Source organism: Oxyura jamaicensis, chromosome 3 (genome assembly GCF_011077185.1).
Source record: "Oxyura jamaicensis isolate SHBP4307 breed ruddy duck chromosome 3, BPBGC_Ojam_1.0, whole genome shotgun sequence".
Classification (NCBI taxonomy): Eukaryota; Metazoa; Chordata; class Aves; order Anseriformes; family Anatidae; genus Oxyura; species Oxyura jamaicensis.
The window spans coordinates 30994418-31022365 of NC_048895.1; the positions used below are offsets into that span (position 1 = coordinate 30994418).

The 27948-nt window shown below is 41.1% G+C and overlaps 2 protein-coding genes across 3 annotated transcripts in view; both read right to left on the bottom strand.

Annotated features, from left to right (window-relative positions):
- Positions 1–52: 52 nt before the first annotated feature.
- Positions 53–18913, bottom strand: SLC3A1 (solute carrier family 3 member 1). 2 transcript variants are annotated; one of them, XM_035320715.1, is made up of 11 exons: positions 15555–18913; positions 13776–14266; positions 12618–12797; positions 11606–11760; positions 10318–10443; positions 7283–7402; positions 6264–6388; positions 5309–5507; positions 4028–4174; positions 1474–1590; positions 53–631 (listed from the first exon to the last, which is right to left on the bottom strand). In XM_035320715.1, coding segments are annotated over exons 1-11 (2103 nt in total). In that variant the 5' UTR covers positions 15557–18913; the 3' UTR covers positions 53–190. The 2 variants fall into 2 exon arrangements, with proteins under 2 accessions (XP_035176606.1, XP_035176607.1); XM_035320716.1 differs by lacking the exon at positions 15555–18913 and having other exon boundaries at positions 13776–14971.
- A 7134-nt stretch (positions 18914–26047) lies between these two features.
- Positions 26048–27948, bottom strand: part of PPM1B (protein phosphatase, Mg2+/Mn2+ dependent 1B) — a 56815-nt gene continuing 54914 nt past the window's right edge. The window contains exon 5 of the mRNA XM_035320578.1: positions 26048–27900. Within this exon, the coding sequence (XP_035176469.1) occupies positions 27871–27900 (30 nt within the window). The 3' untranslated portion in view covers positions 26048–27870. The remainder of the gene's footprint in view (positions 27901–27948) is intronic.

Consider the following 27948-nt stretch of genomic DNA (forward strand, 5'->3'; position numbering starts at 1 on the left):
TTTATACCATACCAGTGTTTCATTACCAAGAGAGATACAAGACAATTAGGTATTAATTTCATTTTTCAGGCTGTTTATTTTGTACACAAAGTAAGTTTGAAAAGCCAGAAAAAAGACAGATTTTTTTCCCATTCTTTGAAATCAGCATTTTCTAAACTAACATGAAAACGTGGTTATTCTACTCTTGCACTTAACAGTTCACATAGAGTAAATTGAAGGCACTGGAATAGCAAGCTTTTTCTGCCACAAAACAGTTGTCTTGAAAACCCTCCATAGTATGAACAGGCTTTCCTGTTTTATATTCAAGGACCAAGCCTTCTCCCGCTTCAGTTTTAATTATGTTGGTATTGACAGCTTTACCAGTATTGCTAAAATTAGTGCTTAGTCTTATAGTAGCTGCTGAGGGAAGACTAGGAATTACAGCTTTCAGGTCTATTGTCGATTCCTGTCCAAAATTGAGAACCATCATAAAGACTCTATCTAACCCATCCAATTCCCTCACATAAACAAAAACATTACTGTCATTCCAGATGTAGCACGTCCACCCCCGATGAATGGGCAGCTCATTGTTGCGAAGTAAAGTTAGCTCTCTGTATAAGCTCAGGGTTGAGTTGGACCAGGTCATCTGTACCTGCAACAAAGTCGGCATTAATGGGGTTGTTTCTTCCCACTGAATGGAGAAGATATTACTTACCTTCATACACACACAGTCTGCCAAGAACGTGCATATTAAAATTCAGTTTTGACAATTAACTCTTCAAATTTGTCTGCTAATTCCACTAAAAAACTGCTTTTTCTCCTGTACTTTCTTGGGATTTGTGTAGTGGCAAAGATGGAGGTTATTTGGCAGGACAGAATTCCCCTGTCAGTAACGGTACTTTACCTCCCCAGGAGTCCTTTTGAGTATTTATTGCTTAATCCCCAGAAAGCCATAGCCATTAAAAGCTTGACAGTGAACTTTTTTTCGTTGAGTCTGATCTACAAAAATCACATAATTTATTTCCTATTTTATTTTTTTTTCCTGTCTTTGAATCATATTTTTGTCTTCAGCTCTGGTCAACACTGTAGATCAGCAAAATCTGTTCAATTCACTGCTCAAATGCTTTGAAAAAAATATTTACTTACATTCGAGATGGTCTACATTTAGTTCTTGTTACGAGGATGGTGCTTTATATATTAATATAAACAAAGGCTGGATTTCAGTTTAATGTTAAAATGATTAAAAAGATGTTAAAAAGCCACCCCTACATTGTAATTGCAGGTGCTCAGTTTAAATGGATATAGATGAAGTAGACTCCTTGCTGGTGCAAGGATTTCCTTCTCTCATAAAATTAGTTATGATTCCATACCTTTCTGTTTTCCTCCCTGGAGTTTGTTTTTATTAGCTACACTGCCAGTTCCCACTAGGAAATCAGCATGAAAGAGATGCATTACAGTATTTTCAGACCTTTGGTTTGTCACACAAATACCTACTTCAACATTCACACTTTGGTAGTCAGGGTTAACGGGTAACCAGCTACTGGTGCCTTCAGTAAAACCAGCGTTAACTTGGCCATCCCACTGCATGGGGGATTTCTCTGGGAAGGTCACCTGGAAAATACAGTGGGTTTAGAGCCATTGCCATGAAGTTCCTGCTTTGATTAGTCTGTTAAAAAGTTATCCTTTAAATAACATGCTCTCAACATATGCCATACAATCACCATTTCAGTATTGTTTTCTCTAGCTCGTGTTAAGATGCAACAAGGAGGATGTACCCCTGCTGCAAATCTAAATAGAAACAGTGAGAAAACGTGAATGGAGACAATTGCTGAAATGGAAGAGAACAGAAAGTCTAATAGATGCGGCATCGCTGGGTAAAATGCAGAGTCCCCAGATGAGTCTAGTAGCCTCGCCTTGCAACAGAAGGTTGGATAAAAGACAGCTAGAATATTCTGATGGGTAACTGGACACGCCGTCAGTAACCGTAGGAGGTAACAAGTCCTAAGAAGACAGAACAGTAAACAACTAGTAAATGCTCTTCAGTATCTTTCTTGTAACCACCACACTTTTCACCATAGATCTCCTCGAACTTATATTTGCAAGGGGATTGGAGAGGATTTCTTGTATTAGAAATAATTTTTTTCTCAAGTGCAAAAATTGTATCGAATACCAGCTTTAAGCTGATTAAAAAGTGTTGATGTAAGAAGTCTGAAGTTCTCACTTTGAAGGATTCAGAAAAATTCTGAAAAAGCTTCCTCATTGTTATTGAAGAGCTTGCCAAAAGATCTGACACTTAAATTTAATGATATAAGAGGGCATAAAATATTTTGCACATACTTTGGGTGTTTGTTTTCAATGAAAACTGTTTTTCATATAAAGGGCACTTTTCAATACAATCTGTCAGAAAAGCAGCTCAACAAAAGAAATTGTCACTTTGCTTCGTGACATTATAAATAACGGGTTTCTCCTTTTAGCATGTTCTGAAAAGCAGGAAAAAAGAAACCCAAGTTTTCAACACTGGTAACTCTGCCTTTCATCTTTACATCTTTTAGTTTTTCTTGAAGATTTTCAGATGCTGGGGATAAGAACTATTCCCTTAGCAAATACACTCCATCTTTCTAAGACACCCGTTAATCAGGGATTCTTCCTCTTCCAGACTGAACGAAGAGTGGTTTTGCATTGTTACAAAGCCATAAGCCACAGGGTTGCTACTAAACGAGCGTACCCTGAGGAGCCAAGGGCAAGCCACTATTCTGAAGAGTATCTTCCTGCATGCAGTAATCGACAGCAGTACGAAAACGCAGGAGATGCTTTGACCCAGGCATTTCTCAGGGGAAAGATTTCCTAAGTCAGAGAACCATGTCCTCACATCTGAATCAGACAAACCTAGAGATGCTCCTGTGCTTCTGTGCAAGTGTGTCCTTCCCTTTGGTACAAAACTAGCCAATACTGTTGGTAACATCACCACAGGTGTCTCATTCTGTAGTAGAGGATTTCCACAGCAAAAACAGCATCTGCCATAGGAGCAGGTTCTTAAGGTGCTCAAATGTGGTCATAAGAGGCAGAGCTGAGCTGTTCCCTTTTGGGCATGACCTTTTCCAGCCGTGCCAGTACGTCTCTGACAAAAGATACAACAGCAGTCAGGTACGATCAGAGAAGAGATGAGAAATTAATATGGGCAGAATATGAAAACTGAAAGTCAGGCAGGTCAGCACAGTGTGAAAGGCACGGGCACTTTGGTTTAATCCCATGACCTTGAATAAACATAATTCTGAACGTTTCCACTGCTTAACAAAACACAAACATCCTGCTGTGTGTTACCTGCAACCATGAACAAATGAGTTAGGGACCTCGTCCCAAGGCTCGGGTACTTAAATCTTTTATATCTGGATCTAAAACACAAATCCAAAGAAATCGGTGTGTGGTAAGGAAAAGCCCCTTCTACCAGGAAATGCTAAGCAGTGGCTAGTCTGTACACCCACCCCTTTTGGGGGATCCCCCCTCTCCTGAGCCTGGGCATTTTAGCGAGGTCTGTGGTTTAGGGAGGTGCCTCTATAGTGAGAGCAAAGTAGTCTCCAGGAGACTGTGGCTCTAGTAATGCTCCCATGAACTTTTGTTTCCTCTAAGAAGTAGCCAGGAAATAATGGACTTTGAAAGAGTGGATCAAGTACTGTGAGAGAAAGGCAATACAGGACTCTGTACCTCTTGCCTCGGGTGACTGACCACACCTCTCAGAGCCACTAGCCCAGGCCTGGGCACTTGTTGCCTCTTCTGCTGAAGTGAAGCAAAGCAACAAAACCTAATCTGGCAGCAGGCAGGGACCGGGATTATAACCCTGCAGCTCAGCATGCATCAGGGCCTCAGTTCTGGTCTCTGGCCTGGCCGTTTCTGCAGTCTGTGCAATGGCTTTGCAATGCGGAACATAGAATGCCACCTAATCATTGACAAAGACTGGAGTTGGTCAATTAAACAAGAGTTCTTGTATTTTTGGTAGTTCCATTTCTCAGAACTAAGTAACAGGATCAGAATTTATGTACCCTTTACTTACATTTCCTGAAGCAATGTTCTCCATACCTATTTCTTCACCATAGTACGTAATAGGAGTACCAGGGAGGGTTAAAAGCAGCATGTTTATAACACTGACATACTTCTTCCCAAACCGAGATGAAATCCGGGCAGTGTTAGGGCTTCCAGCCTGAAGAACACAACATTCTGTTAAACAGACCTTATAGAAATCTATGCATACATGAAACTGCTCTAAGACAAAAACTATTTTGACTGAAATTCTATTCACAGGCAACAAAATAAACAGAAAAATGTATTTGAATCGTCCTGCCTTCACGGAGCTGAAAGGGAGGAGTCCAGCCTATCTTCTCTTGTAAAGGGACATACACCAAAAATCAGCACCTAGGTAAGCAGCTAAATGTATTTCATGTGTATTGGCCAAACACTCACTTGACTATTCCAAGTGCATAATTACACTAATGCTGCTATAACCCAAAAGAAATGAATGACAAGAGTGGTTTATTTTGAGAAAAGGGCCTTACCACTTAGAAAGATGTGCAGTGTTATTAGCTGATTCAATAATGTACCAGGTAATTTTTCCCCTTTCACCTCCAGGTCTGCAAGCTGAATCTTGATTTTGACACCAGTACAAATTTCTGCCCAAAATATTTTAGAATGTAGGTGGTAGAAGCACAGGGAGATGACAAATCAGCCTGAGACTTCGTTAACTCCCCCCGGTAACATTTACCTCGGATTTCTACCATTTTCTATGCCACGCGAAGGTGGTGCTTGTTTTGAGATGATGACTGCTTTTATACTGGGGCTGGGAAAAGCTGGCAGAAAAAAAGAACACCCAAAAGGTAGGCATGCTTGAGCATGGGACTGAAACAAAAGATCTGCGTGTAGGAAGGAATGTGGTGAAACACAAGCGGCTGCAACTCCATATGGTCCCTGTATTCCTTTCTGAAAGCCATTACAGCCAAAAGCTGTTTCTAAATACTCCCTTGGGCATTTTGCCCCCTTCCCCAGAGACACAGCCTTGAGGATATAAAACTGCATTCCTGAGAGTCCCATCCGATAGGTGAACAGAACTGCTCTCATGTTGCATTCGTGGAAATCAAAGCCTGTAGTTTCAGTGCATTGCCTATGGCTCATCTGCACATCCCAACCATGCTTCATCGCAAATACCTGCAAAGCTAATCCCAGGGAAATCAACGTGGGGGGGGGGGGGGGGGAAGGTTTCCATCACCTTAAGAGGAACTATTACCTACGGTTATCACCTAGGAATGGGCCCTTCCTGTAAGAATAAGTACAGGACTCTTACCGCCCAGTTTGGCCATTTCCCTTTAGGCATGTTTTTCATCCACAAGTTGACGGCTTCAAAAATACTGTTTCCTGACAGATTTTTCATGTTAATTAGGTAGAAATTGAATGGGAAGTCTGCTTCTTGGACAAAAGTTGTTCCATAATACATCATTGTTGCTCCTATGTCTTCCTTTTCATCACCATCAGAACCCATAAATCTACAAAGAAGCACACAAGTACTTTTTTTGGTCTCAGTCCTCAGTTTGTACAGAGCTGAAGAAAGCTAGGAACAGTATCTCGCATTCTTAGAAAATAATACAGGATTAAGAATTACATCTGCTTCCCTCCTTCCCATCAAAAACACAGAGAAGCTTAGATTTTGTAAAGTGAGTAATAAGAGATACTACTTGGAAATTTCTGGTGAAAAATCTACAGCAAAAGGCTGTATCTTAATGAGCCTTCTCTTTCCAAAACCGCACCCACATAACTACATTTATTGTTTAGCAATTTCCATGCTGAAAAGCAGCTTTGCAGGGAATGTCCTGGGGGTCCTGGTGGAATGCTGAACACGAGTCAGACACATGCCCTTCCCACAAAGAAGGTGAGAGTTTTGGGCTGCACGGGTAGCAGCACTGCCAGCAGGTCAAGCGAGGTGATCCTTTCCCTCTACTCAACACTGGTGAGGCCACAACTGGAGTGCAGGGTCTTGTGCTGGGGAGCCCAGAACTGGAGAGACATGAACTACTGGAGAAAGTCCAGCAAAAGGGCACAAAGATGATGAGCATCTCTCTTGTTAGGAGCTACCTGGACCAACTCACTGTACACTTCTTCTGTACACACTGGGGAAGAGATAGCATAGCCTACGCGCTGCCATTTGCATTTGATAAGAAAATTTTAATTTAAAAAAAATATATATATTGCTAGCAAGAAGGTGACAATCAGGAAAAGAATTCATTAGCCCTGATAATGATTACCTGTATCGGCCAGGTTCACTGCTGTATTGATCCATGGTTTGACGGAAGCTACGGATGATGTCGTGCATGCCAACTTGGGTGGTTGTGTAGTCATGGTAGAGCTCAGAATAGGCTGTGATGCTCTCCTTAAAGCCAAGGTAATATTCCCCATTAGTTCCCCAGTATTTTAGAATTCAGAACTCCCCAAATTCTTCCTGTCCACTCTTTAGGCAATCCACCAACGCGTGTAAAGTTTTAACTGAAATGAGCTTCGCATACCAGCAGTAACAGTGCGGACCTGAACTGTGCTCGGGGAACCAGCCCCAGCACTGAGCAGCAGAGCCCACCTGCAGCACCGAGCACAGCACGTGCTCTGGCTACATGCCAGGCTGGAAGCAGGGACCATGTTGTTGTTGTGGTAACTTAAAGCAACAATATTTGTGGAGCTGATGAGTTTTGTGGGATCCCCAGCTCAGCAGGAGAACTGCATCTCACTGCTGGCACTATCTGCTAACATCACCAGGTTCAGCACCTCAGCAAAAACAACGGGGCGGGTGCTTCTCAGCGCCTCTGGCCACCTCTCACTGTAACGTGCTGCCAATGAGGTGGGTTTTTTGTTGCTGTTTGTTTTACTCTGATTCCTATTAGCACTTCAAAAGAAATATCTGCTACTGACTGCTATGGGGCCCCAAGTGAGCCAGAGCACTGAGCCTACCTCTTGTAATGAGCTCCCCAAAGACAACTGATAGGCCTTTGAAACTCACAACACTGGTCTTTTTAGAATATAATTTGAAAGCCAAGTATTTCAAACAAAATTCAAAGCAACTGTCAGAACAGAAATATGAAGGGCATACGGACAATTTTATTTGCACTCCTGCTTGCTTCTTTCTTGTACGTGCTCCTTCTGCAGGGAGCCCAGGAGCCAATTCCCTTCCAAGGAATGACTCCATGTTCCTAAAGCCTTAAGACCCCACAGAGTAAAAACATACACTTCCCTTGCCCCAGTAGAAAATACAGGGAAAAAATAAAATATACATTACAGAATTCTGAGACTTGTTCACTTGTGGTTCATTTCGTAGATGCGTGGCTTCTAGAAGAAATTTAACAGCGACAAAACTAAATCCATCAACTCCTTTGCCAAGCCAAAATTTGATAATATCCTGGACAAAGGGAAAAGTTGAGAATCTCAAGTGAGCCTGTACCATTCAAAATAGCACATACTTAAAGAGGAAAACTAAACCTACTGGAGGTAATAACATATAACAATTTATTTTTGAATTTGTACTTTTTTTTTTTTTTTTAACTGGAAATTAAAGTGAATCCTGTTGAGTTAGCACTGACATACAAATAGAAAATGTCTTATTATTTCTTCCGGTATAAAAAAGAAAGACTGGTCTAAATTCTCCCGTTAATTCATGAGACCAAAGCCAGGGCATGCCTCACTAAGAGCCTTCTAATCTCTTCCATCAGAACAACTGGGATCATGCTAAGCACTATTGTTGGTGAACACCCATCTTGCCTGCACACAATTAGAACACATTGATTCAAATATGCAAGAATATGTTGTTCTGCACAGACCTTGTGCCACCAATTTTCTTTTTATACAATAGAGCTCTTAAAATGCTTGTTCCCTTTTATTTGACAGATGTGTTTGTTTTTTTTTTTTTTTTCATTTTATTTTATTTTCAGGCTTATTTGTTGATTTGCAGGAACATGAAAAAAATTTAATCTATAGCAGTTAACCTGGATAATAATTCCACTACCAAAGGCAGAGGTTAGTCACCATTAGAATTATTTCCTACTTCAGTAGCTGTTATAATACTAAAATTCTAATTGCTCTGGTTTTCACAAACAACTCTAAAGTTCAACCCCCCTTGAGCAGTTTGTGCACATGTTCCTTTAGACCAGATACTGTTTTTTTCATGTAAGTACAAAAAAATCTTATTTTTAACACGTGTATGACACACACTTGCCAGAATATACTGAAGTAGAACCACTCCACATTCCTGATTTTTGGCATATCAGGATTCCACCTTTGGAGCTGTATTTTCTCGTGGAACCATTCTGAAAGCAGCAGCTCTCAGTGCACTGTCTGTCCAATACTGAATCCACCAAATGGTAGTTGTTTAGGTGCGTGCTCATCACAAAAGCAGTACCACGTATCAGCAGTGCAAATATCAAACACTGACTTGATTAGACTGATAACCGTTCTAACCTGAAAGAGCATTTTGAATTAACATACTAGACAAAGATTATTCTTTAACATGCTGGAGGAATCAATGATGTTCACAAGCATTTACCAAAGGTGGGTATTACCAGATCAAACTTAGTAGTCTTTGTTTCATCTCTACGCATAAGGCATGCAGCCTCTATTTGCTACTTCAGCAATGTACCAGGTACCATTCAAAGAAGAAAAAATAGCCATGACTATTGAAAAGTACGTTTAACAGCAGAAAAAAAAAGGAGAAAGACGTGATGTTATGGGAAGCATCAAGACAGAGAGGTTACCAAGGGAGTTTGTCAAGGATCAGTCTTGAGACAATCCCATTTCAGGCTTCAGTTAACAATTAAGACCAAAAGCATTTTGGTTTGTTTCTTCATGCGCTTGCAACACCAACAGTGAAGAAAGATACCACAGAGACAGCCCAAGAGATATTCATACTAGAATCGGGCAGGCATGAAGACTAGCACCAAAGAAACTCACCAAAATTCAACAGTACAAAGCAACAAACACCGAAGAACTAACATCAACACACTTGAGGTAGCTGTACTACTCAAAAGGAAGAAAAAAAAGGGGAAAAAAAAGAAGCAGCTGTCATACTCCCCATCTTCAGACCTACTTCCCAATGCGTTAATGAATTATGTTTTCTCTACTGGGAGACGTGGTGGAGGCAGGCACAAGGTTTTATCAGATCACAACCATTCCTTGGTGAAACATTCCTGGCTGTAAAGGTTATTCATGCCCCTCCCCACATAAAGTGGTCGGAGATGCAGAGAGACTGAAACTCTTTCTTATCAAGCCCAGGCATTCCTTGCATTTCAGGTCAGCATTGCCTCACTTCCTCAAAAATGCAAACACCTCTGCTAAAACAAGGTGCCACCCCCCATGGGGATGGCTAATTAACACCTCCTTGTGTCAACAGAGATTAAAGCTTCTCTCAGCTTGCGTGATTCAGCTGCGCTTTGGCACCAGCTTCAGTGCAGGACACTTGACCACCCATGCCAGTCCTCCCATTAAATGCTGTCCTCCATGCAACACACAAATGCAGTAAATGCCTTCATTGTTGGCTCCTGGTGGAGACTAGACTTGACAGCACACAACTGTTTCCTTGCAGCAGTCATTTTAGATTATGAGACTACAAGCAGCATCTTCAAGGCAAGTAACAATCTTAGGGCTTAGAGGGGAAGTATTTATGCCACTGTACAAGATTTGACCCAGGCACCTCTTCCGTAAGTACGTTTAATTCTGGTCATCCACGCTGGAGAAAATGAGTGGAAAAAACTATGTAAGCTGAAGGACATGTATGGGTCACAGAGAGCAAGCGTGAACTGCTTATGCATGAAGTTATGCTGAAAAGCAAACGGCTCTGAAAGGTTCAAAGCAAAGAAATGAAGATTCCCTTCCACTTCCCACTGAAGGCTAAAGGAACTCCTTTTAAAGTGCAACAGCCTGTTTCAAAAAATGATCAAGATCTTGCCAGATGCTTGTGAGAGCAGGGACTTAAACCAGCATAAAGAGCAATAGTCATCGGACCCAGAGCAGTGCAAAAAACCCACTGCAAGTACCTCCACTCAAGGAGGGCTTCATTTGGATTATTATTATTATTTTTTTTGTAGGGGGGTGGTATTTGCTTGCTTTTTAATTTAAAAGACTTGAAACAAAGTAGCTCTGATGCTGGAAGCATCAGAAGATAGAGCCTGAATTTTTAAACTTCAAGTTTGTCTAGATGCTTTTTTGTTTCAATACACACACTCTAACTCTTGAATTATTTCCAACTAGATTGTACAAGGATCAAATCAAGCATAGAAATATCTGCTTAGCCACTGGTGCAGCATCAACAGGTCATATACTCACATGGATTTCTTGTTGAACAGCAAGGTTGCGGAAATTTAAATCTGGCTGTTCTTTCCCAAACTGATGAAAATAACACTGTTTTCTCACATCATCAAACTGCCAGCTGGAATTCCCATAGACGCTCACCTGTTCATGCAAGTGGGAAGAAAAATAATCAGAACTCTCAAATTAACAAACAATTTGTCATATGTATACTTCATGATGTGGTGCATTACAAGCACATAATAAAGCACAAAATGCCTAATTGATGGACTAAATTTTAAGTAGACTTTGATACTTGGTTTCTCATTTCCTTCTCCTATGAGTTGCTCTTCCTTTCAGTCAGGCTTTGCCACATGTATCTCATGTTCAATGCTTTGTTTCATTCCTCTTTAAGTAGACTTCTGCTGGGAATTATAACAAAGAGGGGGGAAACATGGGTGGGACCATTTCTTTTGGAATTAGTTTTCCTAAAACTGTTGTTAAAAATAGCTTTAGTTCACTTTCTTTAATCTGGTATTGTCCCTTTGAAGCACTAACCACAGTCAGTGTCTTAAAATGTTAGTTTTATGATCTCTGTAATAAAGAATTCCCAAAACTGAGGTGGCTCTGTAAGTCTCCGGTTAAAAACACACCAAAAAAAAAAAGCACAACAAAACCAACCAACCAAAATGGTTGACTGGGGGAACAAAACAGGGAAGAAAATACTAACCCCACCTGGAGGTTTTAGAATATACAAATTCTTAACCATGCACCCATCAGTTCAGATTTCAGATAAATGAGAATCGCAATGTGGTTTGGGCTGGAAGGGACCTTAAAGATCATATAATTGCAACCCCCCTGCCATGGGCAGGGACGCCTCCCACCAGATCAGGTTGTCCAAAGCCCCATCCAGCCTGGCCTTGAACACTTCCAGGAATGGGGCACCCACAGCTTCTCTGGACAACCATATATACAGAATACATACATTGTCCTTTTTTCCCCCCAAAGCAAATGAAAAAGGAGATACACCTTCCAGAAAAGGGGGAGAAATGCCTAGAACATATTGCTTTGCTTCTCCCACAACTATGATAGCAGAGCAGAGATGAAGTTTCTAGCACAGAGCAATTTTTTTTTGTTTGAAGTAAGAAGCCCTCCACCCCAAACCGGTTTAAATCTTAACCCAACACAGCCTCACTTAATAACCTCGGTCTGTGCCCATGAGTAAACATTTACAGCCCTACGTTCACCAGGACAACGATGTTCTAGGCGGCGTTGTTGTTACAGGCTACCTGCAACCCAATTTACAAGCATCCCTGCCCACACTTACCCAGTTGTTGGGCACAGTGATCGCTCCCCCCGCCTGCACGCAGTCCTGCCAGATGTAGTAGTCCGTGTACTTCCCAGTGCGGTTGCGACTAAGCTGAAACCATTGGTGCTTGTCACTTGTGTGGTTTGGTATTAGGTCCATTATCACTTTTAACCCTTATAAATCAAATCACAAATATTTAATTCAACCTTTTAAGACACTTTTTTTTTTTTTAAATGTAGTATCACAAGCATTTGGGCTTCTTCAAAAGCCTGGGAACTTGGGTTTGTGCTCGAGGGACAGGCCTGTAGCTTGGGTTTATACAGCCCCGTTGGCTGGGGCCAGTGCACACAAAGACAAAAAGCCCCAGGCTACCTGTCCGGCTAAACTAACGAGGGTCAGCAAGCAGGGGCAGCACATCTTGCTGGGACTCTTTCCCGTAAAGAGGGAAGAAAACCAGAGCAGATTCCTGTGGTTATGAACCACTTCAACCAAGTCTGGCCAAAAACTCTGATTTCAACATCTCTCTCCCATCTCACAGCTGGGAAATGGGAATCACCACTTCACAAGCATTAATGAACATATGTTCTTCCTCACCCTTCCTACAGATCAGGCTTTTTAAAAAAATCTAAAACGCTTTTGGGACTGGCAAACCATTTTCCATTCAGCCCAACGGCTGTAAGAAGGAAACACCTGGGCAAGCACTGGGTCTAAGGCATACACGCACCAACCAAGGATGCAATCGCAGGAAGGAAGCGCACATTTCCTCCCAGCCTCAGAACTGTTTTTCTGTTTTCTCCAGAAAGCAGCCATTGGTAATAAAATCCAGAGCCAGAAATGACTGTCTGGCAGGCGTGATGCCCTTGGGCCATTGACACATACTCCCAGACCCAGCAGGGGCCACGGCAGTAGGCCAGCCCTGCATGCGTGAGCATGGAAACTCAAGATCAGAACCTAGTGGTACAAGGCACACCTTTATCATAAAAGTGAACGCTTCTTTAATATAGCTATTTTGACCAGAGTTGCAGCTTACCTCGATCATGTATGGCTGCAAGCAGATTCTCAAAATCACTCATTGATCCAAACATGGGATCAACATCATAGAAGTCTTCAGCTCCGTAGCCAAGGTCTTTTAAGGGGGACTTGTAGAAAGAAGTGATCCAGATGGTTTTTATGTTCAAATTCACTATATGGTCCAGCTTTTCTTGGATACCTATGTAAATGAAAAGAGCATCAAAGACCACAAAATGGAAACCATTTAAAGCCACCTTCATAAGAAAGATAAACCAAGAAGATTAAAAAAATTATTTACATTCTGTAATATAAAAGATATTTATAATTCTATGCAATATATTTAACAGTAATTGCTGAAAACAAACACCTGTATTTGACTAACATAGCAGCAGCATTAATTTCCCATTTTAAAGTCATTTAATCCTCTGACCACCTAAAGGGAAGTACAATTTAAATGCAAAGATCCCAGTCTCCCCTCATTTTTTAAACCCCAAACTCTCACATATTCCTGACACGTTACTCTTGGGGTACAATCACAGAAATGGTTTCTTCTCTTGACTTGCTAGTAGAGTACATTACAGCTCATGCTTCTTGTAGAGAAATTTATTGCCCATTATGGGGTAGAGCCTTCCCCTTCTGAGCTTAGTTGCAGCTAAGCTACTGATACCTGCCATTGCCTCTCGGTATCAGTAACATCTTCTCAGTGCATTCCTAAGAGCTCAAAAACACCCAGACCATGAACAAAACAACAAGTAACATCTTTCTCTACTCCCACTTTGTCTTTTTTTTTTTTTTCCCCATCATTTCTCCGTACGGTCAGGCAGCCAGACTAGCAGTTCAGTGTTCAGCACCACCCATCCTGCCATTTGACCTCAGTTTTGCAAAGATATATTCCTGTAGTGGCAATTATGCTGCTGTTTGCTCTCAGCCCTACACTTAAACTTTTGGTCTAACTCCAGGCTTAGACTTGACTTGAGCAAGAAGCTCCTGGTGAGATCTAGTAATGAGAATGTGAGTGGCCATTGGTGATAAGTAAGTCTTATATGCCACTCTCAACTCAGGTGGCTTTCTCTGTTGGACTGTAGGATAACTATTTTTTAAATTTGTATATGTATATAAATACATGCAAATGACTGCTGCCCTGCATTACACACAAGAAGAATGGAAGTTCACCCACCTTTCAGATCACCATTCCCATCCATGTCGCTGTCCTTGAAAGAACGAGGGTAGATCTGGTAAATAGGACTAGCTTGCCACCAGTCGAGGCACTTTGGGGACAGAGCAATAATGGCAATCGTAGCACACACGAGCATGACAGCAGCGATGATTATGAGCCAAAAGAGAATCTCCCTGGTGACTCTGTACCGGGCTTGGCTGGAGAACTTCAGCAAGACTTCCTTTGGCATCCCTGCGTAGGGCTCCAAAGCCGGCTCCTCAGTAGCTTCTGGGTTCACACCAATAACGCATGTTTTTGGCATTTCTTCTTGGCTACTGGTATCAGTCTCCTTGTCATCAAAAGCCTCATTTTGAACAAATCCATTGTTCTCCACACCTCCCTTCTCACTCAGCTCCATAGGTAAGCTCTTTGCTTCCTCGTCAACCATTTTGCTTGGTGTCTCTTGTCCTGGCGACAGACACTCACTACAGCAAGGAAGCGAGCCAGCATACCTTTGTTCAGTGGAATGAGAAGCAGCGTAATTAGCACCTGGGTTTATAAATAATCCTGACCAATCGGTCAAAGTTCAAAGGAGAGAAAGGACAAAGTGCTCCAGCTCTTTTGCATAGCAGGCATCTTTAGCAAGATAACAAAACACTACAAGAAAGCACAGTTTTCCAAGGAGCAAAGTTACATTTACCGCTGCTCTCTTCAACATCCTAAACTTCTTGTCCTTTCTATAGAAATGTGTTTTTTTAAATATAATTTATAAAAGGTTTAGTAAGTGTTCAACTTTGCAGATTGGTCCTTGCCTCCCTTGCAACCTCAGCGCAAATGAGTAGTAAAAACATCATCACCGAGAACAAGGCGTGGGCAGCTTCTGGTCCAAGAGCAAGAGTACAAATTCAATAGGAAGGAAAGATCCAAAGCCTGCCGTGCTGGGTTCCTCACAGCACGGACTAGCCCAGACGCAGCCCACCCACACCTCCCAAGCAGCGATAAGGCACACGCTGGTCCTGCAGCTCGGCGCGTGTTACAGGCTGCTGCACCCACAGCTATCCCAGGCACAAGCACCCAAGGGAGAACTGCTCACTGCTGATCAGCAACACTGAAATTTTGCACAAGCAGGCAGATTTACACCTCTGTTTGCCCTACACTTCAGCTGGCCCAAGACCTGCAGACCTGCTCCCCCCAGAGAGCCCTGAGGCAGGCTGCAGCCGATGTCTGCCCACAGCCACAGCACCAGAGGCCCAGGGAAACGCCAGCAGGTCTTTGTGGTTCAGAAACAGCTGTTTTTGGCCTCTTAACCAAATTAATCCCTTAGGTTAGGATACAAAAATATATTTACTATGACTGCCTCAAAACATGACAGAAGGCCCCTAAGGCATCTCTGGCAGGTCAGTGGGACACAGATGTAATTTTTCAAATTAAAGAACTGCTGGGCAGGCAATGCTCCATGGCCTTAACTTCAGGTGCACTGTTGTGTCTAATTCACCAGCATTTAATGCTCATCTAGGAAACTCCTACCCCTGGCTGCTTTTCCTGCCTTGCATTGCCCCCTGCCTTGTGCCAGGTGAAGTATTTGTGTTGCTGAGCCGCAAACCAGGCTGGGAAATGGATGTGGCAAAAAGCAAATGTCATTTTATTCTTTAAACAGCTCTATTCCTAAACTGCCTGGTCATCGCAAGGCCACAGGGCGCTCCATGCCGGCTCAGCACAGCGAGGACAGGACGGGGAGGCAGGGTACAAGGCACAGCTACTTGACCAAGCAACAGTTAAATAACACCCTTCACGTCTCACATTCATTTTGGTACGTCCCTGTCCATCCCTGTGGAGGAAGCCCTATTATTTCCACTTTATGGAGCAGAAAGCAAAGCAAGGCACACGACAGTTAGGTCTCACATCAACAGATCTCTGTGCACATGCTTCTAGAATCAAACGCAGGGAGAGAATTCAAGTTCGGTTAATGGCTTACCGCAGATCACGTTAAACCTGCAAAGCATCAGATTTCCTCTCTTCACCCAGGTTGTACATTACTACCTAAAGCACTGCCAAAATTCAGATTCCAAGTTTTTTACCCTTCAACTTTCCTTTTTTTAAGTTGGTAAATTTAATGTTAAGAAGAGACTACATGGATGCATGCGTTTGATCTAAAAATAAACAGGTAGTTACCTTCAGTATGCATAATTCTTATAACTAATAAAGACAAACTCACTATTAAGTAGCTGAAAGCTACTATCACATTTTGACTTGCATTCTGAAACTTTTCCCCCCCTTAATTCAATTATTTTTCACGTGCACAACTGCAAGTGTTTGTTCTATGAAACCTGCCACTCATTAACTGCTCCTTCAAAATAGCATCTGTTGTCCTCATGTAATCCATAAGTAATGCTAAATGCTTATTTATACCTTAAGTAGCACAGATTGTGTCTTAATTGCCAAGCATGCAGCTGAAAACAAGAGGATTATTCTGCTGGAGCAGATAAATGCACCGTGCACAAGCTTCAGACCATCTCTGAGATGGATCTCTGTGGACTAATTCAACCTCCATGTGACTACTGGGCATGCACAGATGAAAGAGACACACTATTTTAAGGTTAACACAGAAGATAAATCATGCTGGAAACAACCATGTAACTGTCTTGGTGAACACACAGTTTTACAGCCAGACTTCAGTGCTGTACAGTCAGACTGAGAGTGACTGACCGTCTTCAATCACATTTCAGATTAACTCCACATTGCTGGATATTGAGAGCTGATGTACTAACGGGTACAAGCAGAACACAGACACGTTTAGGCTGGACACCTGGACCTTTGATACTGAAAAATTTTTCTAGAAAAACCTGTAGAGAAAGTATGGCCAAGGAGCTTAAAGTAGATTTTGAAAGCTACCTACCATGGACCCTCAAGAACAAGCCCCAGAATCCAGTCCCTCCTCCTCCTGTAGATGTGATTCCTTGTAGACTAAAAATAGCCAGTCTCATACAGGGAAGAAATAAAGCTCCCATGTGATATTCATGTCAGTTGCTTTTCTACCAAAGCAACCTAAGTAACAAGACCAAGACAGCAAGTGCCTCTGGATAAATTACACTTACGCCCTGCTGGGCTGGACAGGGCTGGTGTCTTACAGCAGCTGACAGCTCACTCCATACCTTTACGGTTGCAAACAGCACAGGCAGCTGCATTGCTTGCCAGCACAACTGCTATATATTAACTAGATATAAAACCACACAGGTATTTATTAGGACTTTTCTTTCCCCCTCCTCATCTGAAGGAGTTGCTCACTTTAGAATTATTTGATAAAGGGAAACTGTAAACTTCAGCTTGAGAGGCAATTCCTACTGAGGTTTAACTTTTTCTTTTTAAAATGTATTTTATGTATGCAGGCATTACACTTCTGGCTTGCTCTCAAGCAATTCCGAAACGGTTCCCTCCTGAGCAATTTTATAGGTTAGCAGGAATAACTAGCCAATGCTACTGCGTTAGCAGAATCCACTGAAAAGCATTAAACAGTAGAGAAAACACTTCATATTCTGTGCCAGTTACTCTGTTTACCTCAGCGTTAGATAGGGAAACAAAACCAATCCGTATGTGGGCAGTAATAGCTGCTATCTCCACACAGATTGCCATGGTTATTTCTATAAGATGGAGGGGTTAATTTCCACAAGTATTTCTTATATATAATTATTTCGATGCACTGGCTGACTAAGGAGTCTGCTGTTTGATGCTATACAAATGCCAAGTAGCTTACCAGTTATTTGATACCATACATATTACACCAAAAATCATACAAAGGGGTGATTAAGCACCCCAATGTGCTAAGTGTAGGAAGATGTTTATTTTTAAAAAGTTCTCCTGCTTAATGCTTTTTCATTAAATGTTTTGTTACCACTGAAACTGCTCTGACATAATGCACTTCACAGCTAAATATAACATCATTATTTACAGAACCCAGGCCAGCTTCACAGCCATGCAAAAAGGCAAACACTACAGCTGACAATATTTCCTCAGCGGCTCCCACAGGACTGATGGCTAATCTGACCCTTGAAGCTACATTTCATTCGGCATTAAGAAAGTCCTCCCGTGACACAGAGGGCAGCCATCGAGAGCGAGACACTCTCTAGAAACAAATTTCTGCTGTGGTATCTTTTACCCAGGGGTTCCCTGACCACACATGAGGTTTCTGCCATCAGCATGCAGCCTGAAGTCCTGCTAAAATCTAATTGCACGGGACACCATGCCAAGGCTTGGTGGTTTGTTATTTATTTTTTTAAAATGCTCTTAGCCCACTAATGGACTATGTGATTAAAGGTTAATGGCATTATAAACGCTGTAATTACCTACTGCTTGGCTCATGTGATGTTGCAGGGGTAGCTTTCTGGGAAAGAGGCACCTGGCCCCTGCCCCCCATGGGTGATCAGCATGGCTGGCTTCTCCCACTATTTCTCATGGAAACAATTATCCCCTAATCCTCGCTCGTAGCAAAGCTGCAAGTACAGCAGCATGCAGCGTTGACTCCTTCCGGATGCCCTCCCCTCCTGAGGATCAAACACGGTACTGCCACACACGCTTTATTTTAGAAGTAAATTCGAGTGTGCTCTTCTCCAGGAGGAAGCTAACTCACTCCTGCACCCTCCTCAATCTACACTACTTCCACTCTTCCCTTTATGGCATTTGCCTGTCACAGCTCTGTCCTAAAGGACACCAACTTCCAAACAATTTTCTTTTCCAGCGTAGTCCTTAAAGTCTTTGACAGCCAGAGACCCAGGCCTTGACTGTAGTCTTGTATGAGCTGGGGATGTTCGGCACAGTATTAAATGCCAAAAGACTGCTGCTGCAGCCGTGATGGCTATAAACCCAAGAGTGAGCTGGTGTTACTGTAAGACCCCTGAAATGGAAAATTCAAAGTACAGACGGCGCAGCACGAGCCAAGCAGAAGCTCAAAACCAGGACGGGACTGTGCTGTATCATGATCACATCCACCCTTCGCGTTGCCAAGAGAGCACCCCGTAAGCATGCTACCTGCTACCTCTACCCATGCTACTACAGCTTCTCACAAGAAATTACACTCACTGAATAGTAACTGAGGAGCAAGTTTGGGTCTGATGAACTGTAGGCACTTCCTCATGTAGTCAAAGGGGTTTTCAGGGAGGAGGAATGTGGTGTCCCGCCTGACCCTGCAGCGCTGACCCTGCGTGATCACAGCCATCACGCTACTACCCAAGCTGTGTGGCTTTTCACAGGGCCTGTGCCCCCACCTGCAAGAGCCATGCATGCAGTACCACACGAGTATTACAGCAGGCCACCAAGCCTCTCCAGAGCTTAGAGTTTAATCCTTCCCTTCTCAATGCATCTAGATAGATCTTCCTGCAACTAATTTGCTTTCTTCACATACTGCAAATTGTGGTGGGCATTTAATGATCAAACGTATTCATGTCACACTCCCCTGAAATAGCTTCCTGCTGAAAGACATCAGATTAGATGTTTCCAGTCTTTGTACAGAAGGCTTCACTGGACTACTGAATTGATCCCAAAGCTTTTACAAGGGCTGGCTGTGGCCAACAGTCCACTGAATCCACATCCGACCATAACAGCCCAGCACCAGAAAGTGAGTGCCTAAAATCAATATGAACACTGGGAAGTAAAACCAAAGAACTGGAAGTACCTGTTTCTGGAAAATGGCACGAAAGCACACCTCCTCCCATTCAGGTGGACTGACCTAATGAGGTACACGGCAAGAGTGGGCACGTGCCAGATCCTGTGTTCAAGGAAGGTGCTCTCTGGCCAGCACAAACTCGACCTCAGCATCAAAAACATTTCACAACTACAAGAAGCCCTCTCCACATAGATACACGTACCATTCAATGCAGACTAAGTGGCAGAAATTAATCTTAAATTTTACATCGACCTGAACATACAAAGGCAAATAGAAGACAATTTGTATTTTTAAAAAGCAAGAATTGCTAAGAAAAATAATAATTCCAGTTACTGACCACTAAACACTGCCTACCTCCTTTCAAAGAGGAGTATGGTATGACTCCTGTTTAACAGATGCGTAACAGAGGTCCAGCGGCCAGAAATACTCACAAAAGAGTTCCTAAATTTCAACTTGAAAACTGATCATATTTTTCCCTCGACAACTGTACTTACTCAACTCAAGCCACACTGACTGCCTCCGAACAACTGACTTTTTCTTTGGAACAGTCTCAAAAAAAAACACCATTTATACAGCATTTCCTATAGGCTAAGTCCCTGTGAGATGAGTTTTTCCTTCCAAGCTTGTCAGTAAATCAGCAGTACCACGATGTGGGATGCAGAACAGCAGGGTGAGTGCGCGAGCCTCTTCTCAAGGTTCGACGACCCCAGGTGACTACGGAACCAGCACGAGCAGGTTTACTGGGAGCAAGAGGCGCAGGGGCAGTAATGTTGAGTAATTACCCATGTGTACGCACAGCTGGCTCAGAAGAACCCCAGTTACTGACAGCCTTGATCCAACCTCATTGTCCATCGTCACAGAGGAGATCAGCAGCACAGGGTAGGGCGGCCTGGTGTGAGGAGCGCAGTGACCATGGCCGAGCGCGTCCACAACAAAGCCGGTAAGAACAGGGCATCAGACAAGTCCCAGTTACAGTCAGTACCAGGAAGAAGAGATAGGGTGCAGCCTACACTGGCTTAAACAGAATCTGTTCTAAAAACAGTGATAAACAAGTAGTCTAAGCAGGTTTATCTTCCCCCCCCCCCCCCATTACTTTTGATGCAAGTTTTTCTAATGCAAGAAGAATTTGAGTTAGGTCTTCACCCTGGTAAATACCACTTATGATTATGAACTATACTGCACCTCTTTGTCTTAAGTGAAGCCTTGAAGTGAAACTTGATTTTTTATCTGCCAAATGAGCTTTATCCGAAAACACTATATCCTACATACTGCTAACAACTTCAAGTTTGCAGTTTTGGAATCCTCTGGCATTCAAGGATCCAGTTATCGGGGTGAAACAGTTTTTTGGTGAAAGGTCAAGAAAGCCTTGCCTGCAGTGAATAGCAGACTGTCCATTTTGAACTTAACAAATCCATTGAACTGCACAGGCTTTTCAGGTGCCGGATCTCAGAGTATCCATCTGCATCAAACAGTTTCAGCTTTGATCTAGCTCATCCATACTAGCTAACCAAAGAAAAATGTAATCCCGCAGTCAGCAAAAACTCACGTAATGCTTATCAACTTCTCTCCCCGCAAGTCATTCAAATTCTGGACTGGTGACTACCACGTATACCCATTCCCCCATCTCTCCTGGAGAAGAACAAAATATAAACAAACGCCTGCCTTTCATTTTATGACATATGGTCTCATAGTTCTCACACGTCTAGTTTTGCTGTGATGTCCAGGAGTTTGTAGCACCAAGCACAATGATACTCTAATCTACTCAGAACAAAAACAGTTTATTTCTAAGATTTCAGAACTGAAGGTTCAGACATACATCTTTAGGTCCACAATAATGCCCAGTTTGTACATTTTCCTCCTTTTGATTAATTTTGTTTAATGCAGTTCAAAGCGGAGAGGCTAGAGCCATATTAGAACTGGCAATGTTGACTACATATGTTGAATTTCACAAACTGTCCCTTCTACCCATTTGATGCTCTTATCAGCAAATCAACATGTATTTCATTAAGCCACACACACACAAAAGAATCAAAAGAAAAAACTAACATTATGTAAAAATAATGAGGAAAAGCAGGAGCTGTGTGAGTGCTTTCCTTCCTTCTCAGGTAGCAGAACAGCACTCAGACTCAACAGAGCTCCTTCTGGTGTCAACGTGCTTTCTCTTCTTCCCATTCCATTTCCAGAATCAGCACCTGAAATATTTTAACTACATACAAAATAGTTGTTGCTATTTTTCACACACTTTGTTATCTGCCCTTTTTCCATCCCCTAACAAGTTGAGAAGAAAGTTAAATACAGTAACTCTAATCTCTTAAGCAACAGTACCTGAATGTTTTAAAGGTAAAGATGAGTAGGAATGAGCAGATAAATACATAACGTATTTCCCCATCCTAGAATTTGTAACCCAGTATTGTGAAAAAGGTGCCCATGACTAAAAGTCGAGACTGACAAGTTGTGATAAAACACCACGCTTCTAACCGCCGTGCAGATTGTTTGCATTAGTGGAGTATTTCCCACAACCGTATCCTGCCAAATTAAATGCAGATTTAGGAGCACTGGGAAAGGTATTTCGTTTCAGTTTCACTATTGTGTGCACATTCCCTGCTCCCAGAACTGAAACACTTTGATTTTAAACACACTGGAAAAACATCTGCTTTACATACCGAGGTCAGAATCTTACATACCAAGGTCAGAATCCTTATTGCATCATTAAACTTAGATGTGTTTATGAACTGAAGATGACTGTTGAATAAGGGATCAAAAAAAATCTGTTCATTTTCCAGTTCCTCCTAGAAAGGATCAAGTATTGTGCATTATTTGTCCAAGACTTGAAGCAGACATCCACCTTTTTGCATGTGAGCAACTTGCCGAGACAAAAAAAATAGTAATAAATATATATATATATACATGCAGAATGAATTTGATGGGGACAGTGTTGAAGTTTCCTTATAAAAAATAATGGGAAATATTTTTTTTCATTAATGTAATCAGACTCTTCAATATGCATGCATTTGCTTAAAATTTTCCAAATGACTTCTAAGAGTAGGATATTTACCAAAGTACATGTTCATGAAGAAAACTGAAAATGTAGCTGAAATACAACTGGAGTCCAGAGAGGTGTTTCACCAGTTTCTCTTAGCAGGCTTTTTTTTTTTTTAAAAAAAATAAAAAAAAAAGATTTCTCAATCAGAAATTAATGTTCTTGCAAGGAATATAACAATTCCAATTCCAAGTATTTCTGGTGCTATCCTTTCTAGATTAAACTCCTAAAAGTGGTGTTTTACCTCCTAAGAGGCAGAATGTTCATTCTATGAGTTTCTGTACAATTTCTTTCACTGAAGCCCTGCAGCTCTTTCGAAGTGATGAAAGTAAACCTCGTTTAGTAATTTTCTTAACTTTGCATAGAATTTTTCTGAACAATAATTGTTTGATAACATCCCTTAGCTACCTGCCAGAATCCTGAAGTTATCTAAAAATGCCATACAAATCACTATTTGATTTACAGACAAGATGGACTTCCAAGATCTTGATGAGGGGACTTCAAAATTGGATTGTTCCCATCTTGTTTAAAGATCAAGGGCAGGGCCCTTGCAGTACCAAACACTACTACAATGTAGCCTCGACCTTTCCCCAACTCACCTTAAATTCCAGCAGTTTGGGAAAGCAGAATCAGGGTTACAGTCATTTCCAAAGCAGATTTGATACACCAGGTGAGGAAAATTACATCCGGCATCCCCGTTTCAATTCATCACAAGTTTTCAGAAGGCATCAGTGTTGCTTTTTTTTTTATTAGCAAGGAAAACTGCCTTCACAGAAAGATTGCCAAACTGATGGGGAATTGCTCCTCCTCTAGAAAACTACCCTCATGTGTCTTGAATTTCTATCAGTCCTCAGAAAATTCCCACTCAAGCTGCATATAGACCAGTACGGACAGCATAGGACAGAAGCAGGAAGCACTCCCCAACGCAGTCGGAAGCGCTCAGTAATGCTAGCCTGTCTTTATACCCATGCATCCCTGCAAAGGAGAGCTTTGTGGAGGTTTTTGAAGGAAGACAATACGGTATTTGGTGGAACTTCACCTTTCATATGTAAAGAGCAAAGCACAGCAGCCCTGGTTAAAAGAATAACAACGTCAGCGCAAGAAGTGAGGGACAACGCCAAGCGATGAGCTGAACGCAGGAGGTGCAGTCATGCTACAGTGCAGAAGTTGCTTGTATGCGATTGACAGCAAAGCAGTCGTGAGGGGAATATGAAAAGGCACAAGCAAAGCACGGCTAAGTCAGACCTGTACAGCAACAGTCCAAGTGAATAAAAGCAGGACAGATCACTGTCAAGCTGAGCCAAGCATTACAAAAGATGCACGAGAGCCCAGGCAGTTTCAAGTGCATGAGCTAGCTGCATACTTACACAGATAATATTGCAACTGCTCAGTGACCTGGTTACCTTTACGTGATTTTGTCAAATTGTCTTCATGTCTGGGAGCATCCTGTGTGGCTGCTCGCCTGCACCAGTGGAGCTACCTCTCTCCAACTTAACTTTCAATTTAGAGCTAAACATAGTTGTAAAGACCTAAAAGCAACATATCTTCAGACAACAACCCTCAAATCTAAAATTTGCTGTTTACACCAACAAAACCTGAATTAGTCGATGGAGTAAAAAGGTGCTTAGCTCTTTTTTTTTTTTTCCAGAACCTCATACCTCATGTCAGGCAGCAATGAAGTTGTCTTTTTTTCCTTCAGCATTTGAAATACTTCACTACTACACTTACGCATTCATTCATGCAAAAAATTCTTTTTAGAATCAAAGCAAGCCAGAACTAGGAATATTTTAACTCAGTTCCTCATCCCTTACACCACATTAGCCCCAAATGACCCAGTATCTAACCAGTTTCACAGCTTATGGCTATTTTAGCAATAGGACAAAGTGAAAGAGCTACATTTCTATTTAGGTAGAAAAGAGCCATTAATATTCAATAGCATCAGACAGTCTTCCAGAAGAAAAAAAAAAAAAAAAAAGCTTTCTAAAGCTTGGTTCTTAGCCTGTGGTGTGCTCAAAGAATTGACATCTATTTCAAATGTACATTTTTTTTTCCTTTTCTCCTTTTTGTTTTTTAAACTCCCAAACCTAAATAGCAGCAGCAGTTCACATAAGCATCACGAAAAGCACAGATGGTTTGGCCAAGTCCTGCAAAGGTTTGCATGCAAGCTTAAAAAAAACACATATGAAGATTCACTCTATTAAGAGGAGACTTAGTACTTAACCTTTCATTTGCATCCATTTCTTTATTCCTTATTCAATTTAATATGTTATTGATGATCAGTTAAATCCTTTATTTTGCTCAAGATCAGAGAGCAGATCTGAGAACTGACACAGACTACATGGTCTGTGGTACAGGAGTGTTCACAAAAATGAAGATTCAGGCTGAATGTGACATGTCAGGAAGACATGGTGGAAGTGACACATCCCACTCTCAGTGCTCTACAGAAGTATGTTAGTTACCAGATGGCAATAGAACTATGAAAACATGATTTTAAACCAAATGTTAAAATTGACAGGTTGCAGCATATAGTAAAATACAGGAACAAAATTTTATCAAACATCTCAGACTTCTCATGCTAAGAATACCAAGTGAAAATGAGTGTGTGTTTTTTTTTTTTCCTTCTCCTCCAGGCTGCTGAAATCTGAACAGTTTTTTGATTACACTGGATACATGATTAGAATTAGAAACCCAGTGTATGCATGAATTAAAAGCAGTGCTACTTAAAAGGAACAAATAGAAGTCTTGATTTACATTTCATTGAGCTGTGCACGTCCTTCTCCAAGGTCCTTCTCTTTGAAAAACCTCTGTGCATGCTTCATTTCTATACAATAAATACTTATAAAAGTATAAACCCTTTTATTTCAGGGAGACCATCCATGCTGATGGAAAGAAACTACACATATAAGTGTTCACAGGACTGGAGCCCATGGAGTACAAGACCTCTTAATACAGCGGAACAAGGTTAAAATTGCAGCTCATCACATCAGAAGCAGATCCAACAAACGTGTGTCGTGAACTTACAGACAAAAACCTACAGGTTGTCCGATCACACCCATTCCACAATAACACTAAGTATTCAAACACATTATGATTGTGCAATGTCAGTAACACAGTATTTTGTTTTTTTCCTCCAGCTAAACATCTCCACTAATAAGCAAAATAAATAAAATCAGTAAAAAGTTTTAAAGTGAGGCTTCTGCATTAAAACTATTTCTCCCCAAAACACTGCAAAACTTTCGAAGTCTAACCTCAGACATTTAAGGAACCTAAATATATAAATAGACTAAAAGTTAAGATTAATTTGAATATTTAGACTTCAAAGAAATGTCGTCCAGTAGCTGCAATAGGATTCATTTCAGCTGAGCTTCGGATGGATTTACTGTAGGAGCTTTACATGCTGTTCGTACTGTTCTGTCTCCCACAGAGAAGCCCACTTTGAGACTTGTGGCTTCTTGTGACAAAGAACCACACTCCCTGTAACAAAAACACATCCATCGCCAGGCTATACAAGAAGGGAAACTTCATAAATCCTGTTATTTTATATAGAACACCTGTATTTCCATGATAAAAATCCTTCTCAAGAAAATATAAAGCATATCACGCTGTTTTAGCAATCCTTTATTGAAGATAACAAGTTGGTTATGTTCACTGTATTGTATGAAACATCACAATATCATACTGGGAAGGTACTATCAGTACAGGGTTGGACCAGAGCGGACAGTCTGAACAATAAACCATTTTGCATTCTTCATTCCCTATCTTTTAACAACCCCCAAAAAAACAGTAAAGGGACAAATACCTGTTAACATCATCATTTAGAACACTTTAACTTACAAGGCTAAAATCTAATGAATAAATAAAATATACTGTGGCAATAATCCTCTCTAGACCAAAAAAAAATAAATCAGATACACAGTGAATCAAAATGATTGGGAAAGCTGGCCTTCGGCACCGGTATGACAGAGCTTTTTTTTTTTTTTTTTTTTTTTTTTTTTTTTTTTTTACAGACTCACCATGGGGATAAAGTTACAGAAAAATACCATGAATTCCATTTCACACAAAACCAGTTGATGACTGTCATTAGCTTAAAACTACACACAAGGGCAATTACATCCTCGCTGAAACACAGTTTAAACAAATAGGAAAATGTTTACAAGGCATCCACAGCATGTAAATCATGTACAGATGGATACATTCATTGTTTCCCCTCCCCAATAGCTTTTACTTTAGATAAATATTTTACTCTTCCCCATTTCAGCATTTACTGGACTCATTACATGCACAACTCAAAGAAGTCAGAAAAAAAAAGTCAAGGTTATTGCAAAAATAGAATTAAACTAAGAATCTTCAAGTACCTTACATGACAGCCACTCTGTACCATGCCCATTGCTTATAAAATGAAAGGTCATTGAACCCATGAAAATATCTCTAATATTTTCTTAATTTAAAATAGATAATTTTAAGTGTATTTATAGTAATCTCAAAGTGATAATTTGAACTTTGAAAATAATGCAAACAATTAAAAATTATACCCATATTACACAAGACTTCTGTCTGTATCTTAAGCTGAAAAAAATCAAAAACTATAGAAAACCACATATAGAACAAAATAATCACAATTTACATTATAATAAAGGCAAATTTTCAGCATTTTTTTAAAAAACCTGCAGCTGTGAGAGATGTCAAAGCAAGTCACTACTAACTATAAATTCATCAGTTTGGTTTTAAAAGATTTTCTCTAGCAAGAGTTTAAGGGTGTGTTGTACACATGCGTAAAATTCTTACTGGTTTTAGATGCCTAGAATCTTCATATATTATTGCCAAATACACTTATCTCCAAGCAAGCAGTAGGCAACGTATCACAATTTGGACACCGCAGGGAAACCTAACGGTCTGGTAATACAGGTAAAACTGGAAAATTAAAAAAAATAATAATACACATCTGATAGCATATTGCCCAATTGAAATCACTTCCAAGCCACAGAGCTGCAAAGCCTTCCAACTCAGTAAAGTGAAATAAGTAACGTCTCAAAGAATTACTTGTACTCTCTCATGCTTGTGTGCTGTAATTTCATTTAACCATAGCGTATCTTCAGAGTACAACTACAATCCCACGCACCTCAGGTACATACACTGATCTGCTGAGAGAATCACTCCTTCCTTCCTTTTTAGGGCCAGAGTTCATTACAGATGTAATCGGTATGCCTGAGGCTGGTAAAAATACTGTAGTACAGGCAATGCTAAGAGTGGCAATATCAGAAAACACAAAAATGAACAAATGATGGAAAATTCTAATATCTTTCTGCCCATTTCACAAAATGTTGGAAATCCACCAGAATTTTTCCCTTGTATTGAAGAAAACAGATTTAAAAGTTTTTTCCCCCTTTCAGAATCAAAAGCATTTTAGCAGATTTGTAAGGCTACCACGGATCTTCTAGATCTCCAGCACCCTACAGGAAGAGAAGAGGAGAAATATTACTACTCACCAATACAAATGA

Excerpts from the sequence above, each read along its gene's own strand:
- SLC3A1 (XM_035320715.1), bottom strand. Across the intron at positions 10,444-11,605 it reads TCACTGTGCCCAACAACTGG|GTGAGCGTCTATGGGAATTC; the intron begins GTAAGTGTGGGC and ends TTGCATGAACAG. Across the intron at positions 6,389-7,282 it reads TGAACAAGTCTCAGAATTCT|GAGAGCATCACAGCCTATTC; the intron begins GTAATGTATATT and ends CTTGGCTTTAAG.